General features: G+C 41.5%; 1 protein-coding gene across 8 annotated transcripts in view; it reads left to right on the top strand.

Annotated features, from left to right (window-relative positions):
* Positions 1-17959, top strand: part of TSPAN4 (tetraspanin 4) — a 442443-nt gene that overhangs the window by 375496 nt on the left and 48988 nt on the right. For all 8 annotated transcript variants that reach the window (XM_040608032.1, XM_040608035.1, XM_040608034.1 and 5 more), the window contains one exon: positions 7334-7408. In XM_040608032.1, the coding sequence (XP_040463966.1) occupies positions 7334-7408 (75 nt within the window). The remainder of the gene's footprint in view (positions 1-7333; positions 7409-17959) is intronic.

Genomic DNA, 17959 nt, shown 5'->3' with positions numbered 1-17959 from the left:
ATTGCTCTGCCTAGAAAGCCGTTGCATGCATTGGTACCTGAAAGCAGGTACAGGATCCCTATAAAGAGCAGGTGGTTCTCCGGTACGTGGAGTTCTGTTTTCCAGCACTTCAGTGGGAATTCTTGCACGGATTTTGACTTTTCATACTGGCTTGATTTTTTTTCAAAGTGTGGAACATGCAGTAAATTTGGCAATAGCTTATAGCCTTCAGGACTTCTGTCAATTACCCATTTTCGTGCTCAGCTTTAGGCATCTCAGTTTGTTGATGCATCTGTTTTAATGTGGTTAGGCATTGGGGTTCCTGCACTTCTGCAGGGAAGATACAAGATTTTGACAATGCCAACCATAGTAATGAGGCATCTCCACTCAGTCTACTAGATATTATTTTAATATAAATAATATAATTGATGATAACTGAGCGGGAAAATTACAGAGCATATTCAATTCAATGAAAGTTCTTTGCTTTCAGGCAGCTTGGTAAAGCGTGGCTACTATAATATCCATTAAGTTCTTTTGACTTCAGTGGAGCACTGTGAATTTGTAAGTAAAGGTTGGACTTCATTTATTCAAAAAAGAGAGATACTGTTTATACCTTCATTATTAAAGATAAGAACCTTCTCTGCAGGACAGCATATGTGCAGAATATGCTGTGATTTTTTTTTAAATGATATTTCTGTTCATATCAAATTATAATCTAAAAATCAATTAAAAATCTTTTTGGCAGATAGTTTAGGCCTAAAGCACAGTAACATAATTTGATAATCCTTTTAACTCAAAAATAAAGGACTTTCTCCTTTTGATCAGAACAAGCAGAGGTGTTTCAGATGTGTGGAGAGCCTGTACTTTAATATGTGCCTTTGTCTTAAATCAGAATTGGGAACTTGTAGGCCATACCAAACCCCACATTCCCTTACATGTTTTGACACTCAGAAAGAGTAACACATTCTCCCACAATAAGGCAAGGCTACATCTGGAGCGCTTAGCCCATTTTGGGGCTCCTCAGTAGAAGAGACACGTACATACCAGAAGGGAAGGAATCCAACAGAGGGCCACCATGATGATTACGGGGCACGTGATGTGCAAGGACAGACTGAGGGAGCTGGGTTTGTTCTGTCTTGAAAAGTTAAAGCAAGGAGGAGATTTTATTCCTATATTCAGCTACCTTACAGTAGTGTCTAAAGAAAATACAGGTTTTTGAAGGGTTCACAGGGATCAGATGAGGTAACAGACATGTTACAACATGGGAAATTCCAGTTAGAGACATGGAATATTTTTGTAATCATGAAGATAGTAAAGTACTAGAAAAAGCTGTCCATGGAGGTTGCGGATGACTGTCCATCTTCATCCTTGAAGATGCTCAGAAGGTAGCTGGGCACAGCTCTGCACAGCTTCATCTGCTTGACTGTGCTTTTAGCAAGGTGTTGGACCAGACGATCGCCAGAGGTCTTTGCCAGTCTGCATGTTTCTGTGATTCCAAGAGACTCTGTATTCTAGCAGCCAGAGCTGGACTAATCTTTGATACGGATCAGAGTTATGTAAGTTGTGTATTAGGACCAGGCAGAGAAATTAAGATCCCTCCCAGGCTATGAAGTTAGAGCTCTCTTGGAAGACCAGCGATTTTAGCCCAACAAATTCTCTGTAATTTCTTCTGCCTGAGGTTCTTATTAATTAGGAAGTGAAACGTAATATCAAAATTAAGGCTGATCAGTGAGGACTTGGTAATCTAGCTTAAATAAAAGGCAAAATGCTTGTATGAAATTGAGGAAAGATTGCCTGTAAATCATCTTCTTTTTTTTTTTTTTTTCTTTTGTCTTCATCCTGGCAGCTGCTGCAGGCCCAAAGTACTTAGCTTGCTGGAACTCTTTCACAGGAGTAACCCACCTACTCATGTGTTTTTATTTCATATTGTCTCTGTCAGAAAATACGCTGTCCTTCTTGCAGACAGATCGACAGTGTAGGCACTACATGATGAACACAGCACAGGCTGACTGTTGTGCAGTTTTTTGTGCAGTTTCTTAGGTCAGTTATGCTAACTTCTAGACTGTTTGGTCTAAACAAATTATTTGCTAAGCCATGAATTTAAAAACTGTTTTGAAATGTATAACTGTTCCAAAGATACTGCTGACTTTTGGGTCTTCCTACTACTTTCTTGCTGTGTGTTGCAGAGGATTTTAATAATACTTTGCAAGAAACTTCTGTCTCCTGTTATTAGCTAAGTTGAGAAGAGGGTCTGGCATACTGAGATCTTACTGTCTCCCTCTGAGGCAGACTCCCATCAAACTAAAAGCATTACTTCAGGAGTCAGTCTAAACACAGAATTCTCAAGTTTCCCATCAGTTATATCATGTTCAGTCTCATAGCAAAATGTTAGGAGACTAACAAGATGATCACAGATTGGTTTTCATTGGATTTGGTCACTTGGTTTTGGGAGACTGAGAAGATCAGCTACTCCTGACATGGAGAGATGGGCAGTTTGAGCAGCGTGATAGAGCTATTGAGAAGATTTGGGGAGGAGAGACAATGAGGAAGCAAAAGGCCCAATTGTGTGTATTAGTATGTGATGCTCAGTCATCATGCAGAGAGGCAAGTGTCTATAACATCAGAGAAACCAGAGAATCTTGTTTGTTTGTGAAGAAAACGTAAGACCTGTTGCTCTGTGCCATTGTAAGCTGTGATAGAAATGTGTGCTAAGTGATGTACGCAGGGAACAGTTCTTGATTATCCCACTAAGAGGGCAGATGAAGGGATGAATTGGAACCAGTGGGTCAAAAGCCCAGTGCAGCTCCAGTGGGGATGGAGTTGCAAGTTGACATGTCTTCAAATAGATTTTTTTTTCTCTTTCTGACATCATGAGGGTGATGCCTAACTATGAGGTAGGCTTGCTAGCAATTGCATACTTTTCTTTTTTCCTTTACTCCTTTAATTGGGACCTGTGGGAAAGTCATGGACTTTGTGGAATATGAAGAGAACTGCTGAGAAACTAGCCTTAGTTTTCTTAAGGGTTGGAAATCAGCAGTGGTAGCTAGACAGAAAGGCATCACCTTACCTCCCTTCTCACCAAAACTTCTGTGGGTTTATTTCAAGTGTAATTTATGAAAATCTGTGCAGTAGGAACCTCTCCAGTGAACCTCTACTAGGTTGCATCCCACTGTTTGACAAGTAGTGTGGTAAAGCATCTCTCTGTACAAGGTCAGATTAATCTTTTTTTAATGGAGTTTTACATGAATGGTTTGCTTTGGGATTGTTGTTTCTCCATGCATAAATCTTTATTATACCAGCAGCCAGCAGCCCCAGTGAACCAAAGCAAAACTCATTTTTATTCTTTGTATTTATCACCACAGTGAGATAATTCATTTGAAAAGGAGCTGTGAGATATTCCAGCAGGTGTGGTGGGGTTTAGGTGCTGTGAGCCTTCTGTGGGCTTGTGTTTCTCCATTTTAAATTTGAATGGGATATGCCCAGCTGGTTCTGGCTCCTGATTGAGCATCATTCCCTTTGGGGTGATACTGAGGATGGAACTGAAAGTGAACTTTGTGCTGTGGGAACAGAGGAGCAGGTTGTGTTTGTGTCCATACATTCACTTTAGTGGGATGGATCAGATGCTGAAGTGTGCAGACTGTGCTTTGCAGCCAGCTCACTCTGAAGGCTCAGTTTTTACTTTCTGACACATTGGGTTGGGTTCCGGTAGGGCTCTTCTTTAGAGGGGCATAATAAATGTGCTGACATGTAAGTACTTGTAGCTTTTACCAGGTGGTGAATTTGAACCCTCCACCTTGAAGTTGACATCACCTGATTTATCTTTGCAATAAAAGATACAGCGTGTGTCTCTGCCTGCACACTGTGGGATTACTAATGTGTGTTAGTTATCTGTGATATAGCAGTGTACTTTTTGTTAATGAGTGCAAATACTAAGGTAGATAAAACTAGAGCTTTTATTTAAAAACAAAAATATTTTTCTACAGAGAAAAGGCATGATCATACTTATCTAGGCGCTGACTTTCTGAACAACATGCATTAATTTTGGTTCACTGTATGACTTCCAAAAACTGAAGTGTGTGAAACCAAATTCCGCCGGTAGTAGCTTGGAGGAACCTCTGAGCCTGTGTAGGGAAAGACTTAGACATGGTACGTAACCATCACTGAGAAGACTTATATTCTAAGATATACTAAATTTTGAGTGCTTGGCTTTACAGCTTGCCATATCTGTTTCTCTGGTATGAACTGAAGAAGGCAGGAGCACTGTCATGGTCTCACCAGAAGATCCTCCCCACAGCCTTCTGCTGCTGGACACAGTGGCACAGCTGGCAACAGCTACCTGCTCCATTCCTAAGGTCAGGGCGTTTAGCAGAGCAGGTGTTGCGGGGAAAATACTCTTGAGTCATGAAATTTCACTTAATTTATTGCCAAGTAAGCTAAACTTATTATTACTGATCCTACTATTGAGAAGTAATGACACACACTTGAGAAAACACCTCAGCTTCCCTCCAGACACCTTTCCTCCCCACGCCAGTCTCCAGTCCGCTCCCCGCACATGGTACTCAGTCATGGGGGTCAGTGTAGGGTGTTTTCCTTTTTCTGCCACTTTTTGTTTCTTACTCTTTTTTTTTCCGTGGCTTCAGCACGGGATCCTCCACAGGCTGTCATCCTCTCGAAGGGGAAGGTCCTCCTTGGTGTCCACATGCACAGACATTCCCTGCTGCTGCGCACGCCTTGCCTCTGCCTCCTGCCCTCATCGGCTGCTCCCTATAGGTCCAGTTTCTCTAAAACTGGTAGCCAGGTCGCATCCTAACGCAAACCATTCCCCATCTGCTGGTAAAAACGTTCTTCCCCAGGCCCCCCCTTTCTCCTGCAAAGTCACTCCCTGCCTTCATCTGTACATCTATGCTGCTGAGTGCAAAGAAGGGAGGAAAAGCTTTCCTGAGAACACAGGAAAAATAAGTCCCTGAATTTTACTTCCGTTCCTGGCCATACCCACTGTTTCAAGTCTTGTCTTGTGAGGTGGGACTGGAGGCCATCAGCTCCGAGAGGATGGCAGAAAGGCATTGCAGGCATGTGTGGGCACCACAGGAGCAGGGAAGGTGCTCTGTTGGATGGTTTGTGAGTTTTCTGGGCATGCGTGAGCTGTGGGAAGGATGTGAGCAGGCTTTCTGTGGTTGTAGACTTCGAAGATTTTAGCTGCTGAGTGCTCTCGTTTCTACTGGATGTGTGAAATGTAGTTTTCTGAAAGCTAGTAACTTCCCCACAAAAATCCACACATAGTTGGGTAAGACAAAAGGCACATACCTGAGATGGAGCTGTACTCTGTTTTGGGTCCCTGCTCTAAACACCAGAGTGTGAGAGGGTTTCATATTAAGCCATCAGAAATTTAGCCATGGCAGAATAACACACCATGCCCTGCTTCATTCTTAGGAGTAATTGAAGTGCTATTTTTGGAGTTCTTCCAAAAGCTTTTATCCTTTAGACTCAAGCAAGCTCACAATATATAAGCATGGACAAACGAGGCAAAATTATAAGCTGACAAAATTGGGGTCCTATGGTAGGAAATGCCAATCACTATTTATAATGGGTACGAGTCCTTTGTTCCAGAAAATGCCTAATGTATTCCAGGCTATGCCAGTGAATTTCACAGGGAGACAGTGGTGTTCACATGCACATTTTGGAAAAAACATGCTTTATGGATGAGCAAAAAAGTACCCCACAGCCAATTAAAATATAGCAAAGTGTCTGTGGATCTTTGCAAAGAGTGATATGCTTTGTCCTGTTTCAGTCAATGCTGTGCGGCAGGCTAAAATCATAAATGTAAAAAATAAGCAAGCTGTGCCAAGGCTGGTTTGCAAAGCCATACAGAAGGCCAGTATCGCATGGTGATTATATGGAAATCAACTTGGATCATGAGTGTGAATGAGTTTGGTGATTCAAAACTGGGCAGTAATAGGATCCCATATTAGGGTCAGGCAGCTGTGAAGATACTTGTGATGAAGATTTGAAAATAAACTTTAATTTAAGACCTGCAGGGCAAAATGCAATGAGTTTGCTAGACAGTGTAATTGAACTAGTGGAGAAAGGTATTTTCCTCTTCTTGACCTCTTGCCCTCCATTCAAACACAGAAATCCATAGGTTCAAAGGTTTGGGTTTGACTTACCAAGCAGTGAAGAAGCTCTGATAAGGCTTTGTAGCTATTAAACTTTCATAGGTTTGCAGCCTTGTGTTAAAGCTAAAGAGATGGTAACCTTTTTTTTTCTCTTGGGGATAGGATTTCAATTAAGTCAGCGTTGCTCAGTATTAGAATTCCAGCCTTGCAGGCTGCTAAGCATATGGAGTTTGTGTAACAAAGAGCAAGACCTTTGCCTGAGCCTAAAAAGTTTCCACAATTACTCTCTCTTCCTTACCTATCATTGTAAAACTCAGTTTCATTTAATGCTCTGATAATGCTTGTTCTAAAGTCAGTGCAACCACCGTGTTGATGCTGCTGCAGACCTGTCCAGCGTCTTAACAAAGAGCAGTGAATATGGGTTTGGCGAAGTGTATGGCATTGCCAGCAGCACCTCTCACTGAAGTTGATCAGAGCTGAGGGCTTTAGAGAATCTACATGAAATCCCTGCGTTAGAAGTTTTTTATCCACTCCTTTGAGCTTTTGACTACTGGGTTTTAGATAGTTCCGTGTCTTACGAGGAAAAAAAAGACATGGAACAACTTCACTTTGATGTCTTCGGTACAAATCAGCCCCTTTCAGTAGAAACCCATGGGTCATCTGAGTAGCTACCCAAAACTGCTCGGAAAGCTAACTTGGTGTACAAGTTTTTTGGTGTGCCTGTGACTCCTCCCACAATTCTGCTAGAAAAGATCTATGATCTTATGGTTTATGGGCCGTGCTACCTCCTCTTGCAATGTGAAGTCTAAGCTGTGGATTTCATTGATAGCTTGTTAATTGGAAACATCTGATGGGGAAAACAATAAAGAAAACCTAGGTGGGGAGGGGTCCTGAAGGGTTCCTGTCAGACAGAGCACTGGCCTGCTGGGGGGGGGGGGGGGGGCTGATCTTTGTGGAGTTTTATGTGGTTCTACTGAAATCAGTGATAGAATGAGCCATAAGTAGGCCCAGATACTGTTATGTTTCCTGACTAGTCCTTTACCTGTTTTTTCGGTTCCTGCATGTTGCATGCCTTCTGTTCCGCTGTAACACAGCAGCTTTGTACCCTGCTGCCTGTATGACTCTCACTTCCCGTTCTGCATGATCTGTTGAATGTACTTTTGTGTATCCAGAAAAAGCTGAAAATAACGTTGATGGTTTTTGCTTTTTGTTTTGTCCCCTGTCCCTTCTTCTCTTGACAGTTTTTTATCATGCTGTTAATTATATTTCTGTTGGAGCTTACTGTTGTGATTCTGTTCTTCGTCTACACTGACAAGGTAAGTCAGATTCTTCATTTTTCTTTTCCCTTCAGCAAATTTTTATGCCCCTTTTCCCTATAAATAAATCATGAAGCACTTGGCTTGGTATGCACATCATGCTCCTGTCTTCCTTGAGACACCCCTCTCAGAAGGAGCTCTCTCAGAATGCATAAACAGCCTTGCAGGACTGGGCTCCCTTGCTTGCTCGTGTGTACAACTCAAGGTCACAGATATTGCCAAGTGCATCAGCCATTAAAAAAAAAAAAAAACAAAACCAAACAACAAACACACACCAAAAGCCCCCACAAAAAAAAGCAAAGAAGCCAAGGAGCCTTACTAGGAACAAGTAGGAAGAGGCATCCATCAGAATGAATGGGATTTTTAAAAAATAAGTTTACAATTTAAGAGCCACTTTAATGTTGTTATAAAAGAGGTGTCCTTAGCACAGGCAAAGGCACACAATTCATTATCTTTCCAAGTTGCGCCTTGAAGCACATGTGTACTTAGATTCTAGTGGTAAGCCAAGGTAAATGTTTAAAAGTTTATTAAACAAAGCTTTTGTTCGCAGTTTGAAATTTTATGTATGTTTGACCTTTGTTCCTGTGCTTACCTGGTATTTCTATTGTAAGGGCGACACTGGCTATTTGAATTCTCATTGCTCTTAAAATAATGTTTCTAAAAAACAAACAAAACAAATCTTACATGAATAGACACAAACCAAGGGCATAATTCTGTGTAACCTGCCTACTCAATCAAAATTGTCAGTGTCTCTTACAACTGAAGACTAAGGGAGCTTGAAAATCACAAGGTAGGTGGCAAATTTTTGCTGTGAATTAACAGTCATCAGGTACATGACCAATCAACAGCTTCTTCTGAAATGGAAAGGTAAAATAGCAAAAAGTAAATAAAAATAAACATAAATACACAAAATATCAAAATACAATGGAGATTAACCGTAGACCTCGTTATATGCAGTATATTTAGCAATAACCTGGATAAGGAGTGGGTGAGATGTCAACATTACTTTCTAGAAAGGCTCTGAATGAATTAGTGAGCACTCAGTGATTGTCAGGTGCACTTCTGAAGGACTGAAAAGTGCTAGGCTGCCGGATGGCATGCTGTAGCTGGTACATGGTATTAACTTGCAAGGTAATTAAAGTAGAAGGGGCAACTTAAAATTACTTGTATGCATTATTGGATTCTGAAATACTTGTAAGCTCATGGGAGAAAGATTTACGTGTCATACATGACAGCTTAATAAAGGCATCTACTTAATATGCAGCGGGCCTCCAAAACCCAAATACAACACTCGGTTATATTTAGAAAGGGAATCAGTTAGAAAATATTATCATGTCATTGTTTAAATTGATGGACTCGCCTCACTGTGAATTTAATACTGAGTTGTGGTTACAGAAATGATTAGAAACACTACAAAGGTGGGAGAGAGCAGTCATGAAGAGGGAGGCTACCCTGATTCAGTTTGGGAAAGGGAAAAGATCCTCTCCTTAAGAGATCTTAGAAGAGAAGTGATAGCAGTTTCTAAAATAATGACATACTAAAGACCTCTTCTGAACACAGAAGAAATACTTGAAAATATTAAGGAGTAGTTTTAAAAGAGAAATGTTTCTTATGCTCCACATCATCATCTTGAATTCTCTGTTGGTGGATGTTGTTGAGGCTGATAGCTTGATAGATGTGTGGGTATGGAGGAAATGAAAAAAAAAACAGTGAAACATTTTTATTTGTAAAGCAATCAGTGCTGTTATGTTGACAAGTGTGTCACAGGGAGTGTTGGTCCTCACTCTTCAGAAGTAAAAATAGTGGAAAATGTGTCAGGAATTATTCCCTCCCTCCTTCAGTGTGTTGGTTTGCAGTGGGTTTTATTTGCTCTTCATGAGGAGATCAGGAAATTTAACTTTCTCTGAGTCACACGCTGTGGGTTGGTGCAGGAGGTACAGGACAGTTGTCTGTAAGATCAAACCAGTCTCAAACATGGGCTCCAGTTTAAGGGCAGTTTTACCGAGTTAAGAAATTGCTATAGTCTGTGCATTGTGGATGATCAAATTTGAGGCTCTTAATATTCCTGTATGACTTTAAATCCATAGTCTTATACTGAGGAAATCAATAGCTTGTCTCTGTGTTACATTTACAGTTCTGCCTACAGAACAAATAAAACGGCAGCCTAAAACTAATATTTTCATACAATATGCTTAGAATTTGTGTTCTGGCATTCCTGATGTGAAAAAACAGTATTCCGCACGTACTGGTATGGGAAAGTAGCTATTCCAGACAAGTGCACCACAGTAATTCAGTTAATGCAGTTCCTTGGAAAATCAGTGAAGGAATGATCTACACTAACGCTTGCATGACAAAAGAAAGTAACGTTAATTCTGTGTGCAAAAGCAGAAAAGAACTCTGCAGGTTAAGGCTTTGAGGGCTCCTATATAATTTGTGTGTGTATATATATAAAAATAAAAAAAAAAGCTCAGCAGGTTTTTTGAGTACCCGTTAGCCTTCTATTAATTAAGAGTGTATGAACATGTAAAATTCTTCCCAGAATAAAATGGATGCCAATTGTTATTTTCCGTTTCTGCCTTGAGAAGAGGTTGAATAATGGATTCCCCTGCAGTTTTCATTTACTTCTACTTTGTCAAGTGGAGGAACTCTGAAGTAGATACTTCATCCCTTGCTACGAAGTTAGGTCAATGCTCTCCTCTTCCCATAAAGCAGGGCAGTGTTACTACCTGTCTTGGGTTTGCGCAGCAAGGTTTGGGTGACAGGGGGGCTACAGGGGTGGCTTCTGTGAGAAGCTGCTGGGAGCTTCCCCATGTCCGATGCAGCCAAGGCCAGGCCCGTCAGCGATGGTGGTAACAGATATAAGAAGGGGGGGCGGGGGGGGGAACAGCACAACAAATTACAGCTGAAGAGAAGAATGAGACTGTGTGAGTGCAACAGCCCTGCAGACGCCCGGGTCAGTGCAGGAGGAGCTCCAGGCACCGGAGCAGAGATTCCCGGGAAGCCCGTGGTGAGGCAGGCTGGTCCCCCTCGGCCCGTGGAAGTTCGCGGTGGAGCCAGCATCCACCTGCAGTCTGAGCAGGACCCTCTGTTGGAGCAGAGGGATGCCCAAAGGAGGCTGTCACACTGGGAAGCCCATGCTGGAGCAGGCTGCGGGGGAGAGGAGCCCAGGCTGGGGCAGGGTTGCTGGCAGGGCTTGTGACCCTGTGGGGGACCCATGCTGGAGCGGGCTGCTCCTGAAGGACTGCACCCCGTGGGAGGGACCCACACTGGAACAGTTTGTGAAGAACTGTAGCCCATGGCAAGGACTCCTGTTGGAGAAGTTCATGGAGAACTGTCTCCCGTGGGAGGGACCCCGCAGGAGGATGTGTGAGGAGTCCTGGCTCTGAGGAGGAAGGAGTGGCAGAGACCACGTGTGATGAACTGGCCGCAGCCCCCGTTCCTGTGCTGCAGAATGTCGTCTTCCCATGTCTTTGTGAAGACATGTTTATCTCGATCTCACGAGATAAACGCTGCCCTGGACTTTGCAACTCTTTCTCTGAACTGGCTGTGCAGTCTAGTGGTGTAAAGAGATGGGGCTTGGAGAAAGCTCAGAAATACAGAATAGAGAAAGGGAAGGGGTAGCGCCTTGCTGCTTGGAGCGACACTGGGTCTCCTTGGCAGGGCCAGTGCTCCAGCGTTTGCTGTTCCTCCAGACTTCCTGGCTGGTTACATTGCAAAATATGAATCCCTGGACTTCTGCAGAAGTGAAATGTGGGCTGTGTGGGAATAGGATGAGGAAATGCATTCCTACAGGATGGTTTTCAGGAAAAATATTATTTTAATAAAATAGAAATACTGTTTTTATTTCATCCTGGCTGTTCCCAAAGCAGTGGAGTGACTGGTTCTTAGGCTGTCTTCAGCTCAGAGTGGGCACTTGAGCGACTTGGGAGCTCCTACTGGTGTTTGTGCATGTTCATCTGCAAGTTCCCAAAGTGTAGCTTTTTTTTTTTTTTTGAGGGCAGAAATATCAGCCCAGATTGTGATTATGATAACTAAGGCAGGTTTTTATCACTCTGGGAGCACTATTTTTTCAGACTAAATTTTCACCCCCGTTTGAAGCACGTCAAACTCCAGTGACATTGCTAGTCATGTGAATGGTTACATGAATGGCCAGCCATCTATTGCTTGAATAGTCTCTTTAATATGTTTTATTTTGATTCCATTAATACAAAGCAGCATTTTACACTTTTATAAGTTGGTAATTTCTGTGTGAGGCTCTATATGTATTTATAGAGATCCATGGAGTACTGATAGGGTTAACAATTTTATTGTGATAAAGAGAAAGCAGCAGGGCCCTATGCTATCAGAAGCTGGATACTCCTTATATTTCTCAACACCAGATTGGACCCTGCTAGAATATAAATTATGCTAATAAAATGCATGGTCTTGCACTAGTTTTAACTTGTATAATCCTTCTGGTTTTAGCATCTGTATTTATTTTTACTGTGATGATTTTCCTGGAGGCACAGGGAAAAAAAATAATCCATATTTACTTTTTTGCAGCTGTAATAAAAGATTTTTTCAGTAGGTTTGTTTGTTCAGATGTCTGCATTTTTTCTGATTTATGGGCAGAGCTATGGTGCTGCTATTTAATGCCCACAAATGGAAGAACATAAATAAACCACCATGATGTGTTAGGGTTTTTTTTTTCCTTTTCTTTTTGAAATGTCAAACTGAATAACATAAACCAGTTTAAGAAACAAAAGCACTGAAGGATCATTGACTATGATATTTGATTATGGGAGCAGTTACTGTTATTGGCAACTCAAGACCAGAATTTTCGATAAAGATTAGGCCATTAACTCACTTGGTATCCCTGTGAAAATTACAGCCTAAATTCCATGCCTGCTTAGCTGTGTTGAAAATGGCCCACAGAATGGTAGAGGATTGAAAAATAATGGCTACTTCTGTTTTTCATGAGATGTGTGAAAATGCTTTCCTTTTCATGTTGCAGTAAATTGTAATGAGTTTCTCTATAGCTTTTACTGCTAGCTTATAAAAAATATAGTCTGTAGATTGATGCATCTCTTGTTTTGTCTTTCAAAATGTTTTGCAAATGACTGTAATTCCTGATTAATATTTTGCCTGGTCCAATACAGATTAGAGACAGCAGACGTGAATGTAGTGGGTACGATTTCAGGTACGGCTCGGTACTCACAACCTCTTTCATATTTGGCTTTAAAGACAAAGTGGAAAAACTGAATCTCTTCCACCTTTTGCACTCGTGAGCAGCTGCTCACAGAAATGCTCTGGTGCTGCTGAGCCGCTCGGCAATGTGAGGAAGGGGTTCGCAATCAAACTGAAGAAATTATTCATACAGGAACTTTAGCTCAAACATAACTGCAGAAGCTGTTCTCATCATGCTTCTGTCCAGAGAGCTTAAAAGTTTTCCACATTTGTTTTTGGCAGAGCTTCAGTGGAACAGGGTGTCTGCTGAGGTAACAAAATGCCTCGTGTTCCCAGTCAGCCTAGCACGCAGGGCTGCCCAGGGTGCACACGCAGGTGGTGTTAATCTCTTTGAAAATGGAGAAATTGAGGCGAAAGTGGAAGAGACAAGGTCATCCAAATTGTATGCGGTTTATGGGTGGTCTTAAGTTACAGGAGAACAACAGGCTTCGGAAAGACCTGCAGAACCGGCGGGGTGGTCGCTGCACTGCAGTGAGATGGCCTGCCTGTGCTACCAGTGTTTCTTCATCAGCATTTCACTTTGCCAACACTGTCCCACTGTCGCATGTTTTAAAACTTCTTACTGGTGAAACTTTTGAGTGCTGGTACAACTATTGGGTCCCTGCATCTCCTTTGCCACAGTGAACACAGCTGCTCCTGCTGCTGTGCAAGGCGGGGGGCATTTCAGAACAGCATGTGGGTACTGTCAGCATGCAGAAGGCTCCCAGGGGACAAGGCTGTTTTTAATTCTCTGTGGTACTTCTGCATAATGTGCTACGTTAACATGCTTCAGAGCGTGCAGGTCCTGGTATGCGTACGCAGTGGTTTCTGAGCAGCCTGTGTGTTACCGCTTTATTTTTCAGTTAGTGTTCCATTTGTTCCATTTCTAAAAGAGCTCTCCGTGCACTGAGCAGTTGCTGGCATGTGGCATCTCTCTGGCAGTGCTCTGGGCTGAGGGGTTTGCATAAGTGCTGACATAGCTAAAAGCGATTTCTCGTCTAACAGGAGTAGCACTGCAGGTGGATGTGGAGGGATCTATAGACCCTCTCCTGGATTGTGATGCGCTGCAATTACTGCTCTGTGAGGCTGATGTGTTAGCCCTGGTCGAGTATTTTATTTCTCTAATGCAAAATAATGTTACATAAATGGTGATAGAAAATCAGAAAAGACAGAAGTGTCCCTGTGGTTTATTTTACTTGGTAATAAGCTTATTTTTAACTAGTTTATTAGCATTTCAGTACTGATGTCACACAATAGGGAGCTACAGACATTTCATCAGAAGAATTTAATTATAACCAATTCGTTTTGGCTTCTTTTCAGCAAAGCATTCAGGCATAGGTTTAAATCTGTCCCTATTCAGCAGATAACTTGAGTACATGCTTAAATCCATGTAACTGACTCTGATCATATACTGAAGTCTTGTCAAAGTTGATGTGTACCTTTTGTGACTTTCCTTTACAAAAAATATTGCTAGGGAAATGCTAATGACAATGCAAAATTCTGGAGATTGTAAAGATGCATCACATCTTTCGCTCCGTTGGGAATTTAGTGAAAAATAATGAGTGTTTGCTTTAAAGCATTATTGGTTATCTTTTCTATTTGTTCTGAACAGTTTTCCGTCTAGTATCTTGGACTCCAACACATCACTTTAACCTTTTTTTAGGCAGGAGGAGGTGAAGGGGATGGAATTTATTTGCCTGTGTGACTGAAAAAAAGCAAACACACCAAAGGAAATCCCAGCAGTTTTACTAATTCATTTGTCAAAGGAGGATTTGATTGAACATGCACCTCCAAAATGCTCTTAACAGGATTGTTGAAGGATAGCATTGATGGAAAGAATTAAGTGCATGCTCAGAAATAGGTGTTATTTAGGAACGATAACTGCAGATAAAATGCATTAGGCCTCCCCATTGGGAACTCTTGATCGATGGTTGATCAAGGCCTAATTGATTCCTTGAATAAAGTGTTAGCCAGGGAATGGGTGCAGGGAAAGGAAAATCAAACTTTCCTAAATTAAGCTCCATGCCTAACACAAATGCTGTTTGTAAAGATTAGATAATGCAGTAGCCTGGCAGCTCTTTATGCCGTGTATCTTCCTAGTTTGGTTGAGTTCACAAATGGAGATGAATGTGCGTGTCTCATCCTAGGCAGTATGGATTTTTATTCATATTGCAATGAGTACAGTATTTTTCATATTGTCCTGCTGCACATTTTGGAATAGTGTTTTTTCTCAAGAGAAATCCAGTTCTGACCTCCAACCTGGCTGACTGGGAGATTAATTCCCAGATCTGTGCAGATGAATCGATCACAGCTGCTGCTGCCATTGTGCCTGGCATAAAGCCAACCAGATCTATCTTCTACTTCCTGACATTACTAAATTCATCTGAGGGTCTCCCAATAAATATTTGGCAATGTATCAGTTAGCCTACGACAGAAAGAGATTTATCTGGGCTTCCTTCTTGCTGGTTTTTAATCCCTAATTAGAGGTTAAGTCATAATCCCAGGAGCACATCAGAGTATATCTTTGTTGTGGGAGCATTTTTATGATGATTTGTTTCCCATGCCTGTGTCTCAAGATTCGGGTTTCATAGACAAAATATGAGTAGTGCAGGTCCTTCGGCCAGCCTCTCTGAAGGAAAACTCTAGAATACAGTAATGGTGGTTATTAAATACATTGCACAACTGCATGTTTCTTGTCCAGGCATCTTAAAGCATGTTGCAAGTGGTAAGTAGTTCAGCTCCCTTTTTGCTGACTGGGAGAAGTGATGTTGAAGGCTAAATCCTGAAGGTGCGGTGTCTCCTGGGAAACACCTGGTGCTTTCGTGTCTGAAGGAATGCAATGGGACCTTACTATTCCAGAGGACAAGGTTTTTTGTGACTCATCTGTGGTCAAATAAGCCATTTCAATACCCAGGTGGATCAGGGACTGAATGCATGTTGCTATTCCGTGCTGATAGAACTCAAGCGAACACCACTGGTTTACATACATCTGATCAGCACAAGTGTTCCTGGTGACTGGCCCCCAGGTTTGCATCTGTTCTAGCTGCTGGTAGGCACTTTATACAATTTTATTTGAAAAAGGGAAGAATAGCAGAAAGAGAAAAAAGGTATTTTAGAAAGGCGATAAATAATTAAGGCATTTAAATACAGGCAACATCAAATGCAGAAGAATGACTGAGATGCTGTATTGAAACAGACAGCACATTTTTTATTCATTCTATGAAGATTTTTGATGTGTCACAATGTATTTCAGACAACATCAGAAAATGACAGTAAACTAAATGTTGAACATTTTTACTTATACAAAAAGAGAGGGGAAGATGTTTTTTTGTGTCATCAGACTGTAAGCAGGCCAACAGTGTACAGTCCTTATCTTGGATTTGTCAGCTGCAGTTGAAGAACAGTGTGGTGGGTAGACCACTTCATTAGGTGTAATTTGCAGCTAAAGTTCTTTCAGCTCCTTCCTTTTATTTAACTCAGCGGCAGTCTGCACAGAATGACTCCTAGTTGAAAGGAGGAAAGATGGATCCGTTGGTCAGCAGCTCTAAACCATTACTAATTCTGAGTTCTCTTAGAGTGTGGTATGTTGACTTGAAGGCTACAAATCATGTTCAGGTGCTTTATGTTACCCAGACTCCATGATAAGTACAAGGCATCCACTGGATAGTGTAGCTTTGCGTTGGAAATCCTGCTGCGCTGCAAGGCGGTGGTGTCTTTCCAGCTGCTAATGGTGGGCTGAGTCCTTGCTGTGAAGTTCAGCTGTAGGAAGGAGGTGCAGCAAGCGTTCTAGGTACCAGCCGTTGTACCTCTTGTAATGTATTCACAGACTTAACCCAACATAATCAATGGTGATTACCAATCAATGGTAATCAATATCTGATTGCTCTTTTACTGTCTGTGCCAGTAGAACAGCAATCGGGTATATCAGCAATAATCTTTAATATGAACTAACTATGTTTAATCATTTGGGATCTTCGACTCCCTGAATCTTTTTACAAATAAGCACCAAAATCAGTGATTGACCTGACAATAGGAAACGGCTGAGCTGGAAGAGACAGAAGTAGGTTTTGTGGAAAGGGATAGATCTGAACAGGAACCAGAGAGAGAAATGTATTTTACCATTTCTGAGTGCACACATTTCCTGCTTGATGCTTTCAGTGCCTCTGATAATTTGGATGATGGTAGTGTAACACAATTTTGCTAGTATCCTGGCATTAGCAGTGAATGAGGCATGTACAAAGATTGTTTTAACCTTGGTGCAATCGTAATTCACTTTGTTGCACTGCAGTTATTTTGTGTGCCCTCTTCTATGCCTTTAAATTGCAAGGGACGCATCCTTGAGAACAGAGAATTCTCTTATAGCTTCAGTTCTTTCTTGCTGAAACTCATTCATCTACTTACACTCCCCCTCCTACTAATTGTCTTTGATACAATTTCTTAATGAGTTTGTGATAGATTATTGAATTAATACACAACAATATGTTTTGATTTTCTTGTTTACTCCATTTTGCACTTGACTGCCATAAGCCAAGGATGTTCTTGTTCTGCCAGACATCTTTGCCATCTGCACCTTGCCACCCTGAACCACAGGAAAGCAGAACAACACGTCATCATCTTCAGCTGTGCTGATGCTGCCTCTGTTGACAAAGCCCTAACCTCAGCATTTAGGAAACCTTTTCAGAGGTCACCTTGAAGGGCATATTGAAGTGCAAACAATTCCCTGTTAAAAACTGGTGAATTATGTAAATGAAGCAAAAAGGAAAAAATTCAAAAGATCAGTTGAAGATATTTAAGAAAACAACTGTCTTTAGAGAATGTTGAAAGTGGAAATTCAGAAAGCACGTAAGAGAAAAAGATTCTGATTCAAAACCAGATGTTGTTAGATTTATCACAGAAGACATTTAGTTTCAAAAATTCAGTACCAAAAAAGTTGCAATAAGATTTGAATTAATCAAAATTGTTGAAAGGATATTTAAAAAATGTGATGAGACTCAACAGTACTCTCTATACAACATAACATGCACAAGAAAACATCCTGCAGATTTCTTTCAGGTCTGCCTTTTTTTCAATGAATAGGGAATGCATTGTAGTTTGCAGAAAAGCAGCTGAATACATTCAAACAAAGGGAAGCAATGTTTTTTTCAAGGCCAGGTAGCTTGGGAAAAAAAAAAGTTCTTTTGCGTACTGTGAAGAAAGAAGGAGGAGAATGTGTTGCATACCTTGAAATGTGTTGAGATCAGGCTGGCATTTAAGTAAATGTCAGTGGAGTGCCCTTGCTGGTGCCATTCAGTGGCCAGGTGTGGCTTCCCACAGCTGGGTGTTCTCAATGGAAACCTGGCTGTGCTG

The sequence above is a fragment of the Falco naumanni genome, chromosome 10 (genome assembly GCF_017639655.2).
Source record: "Falco naumanni isolate bFalNau1 chromosome 10, bFalNau1.pat, whole genome shotgun sequence".
Lineage (NCBI taxonomy): Eukaryota > Metazoa > Chordata > Aves > Falconiformes > Falconidae > Falco > Falco naumanni.
Note: the sequence above shows the minus strand (reverse complement) of the source record. Positions and strands in the feature narration are given on the sequence as shown.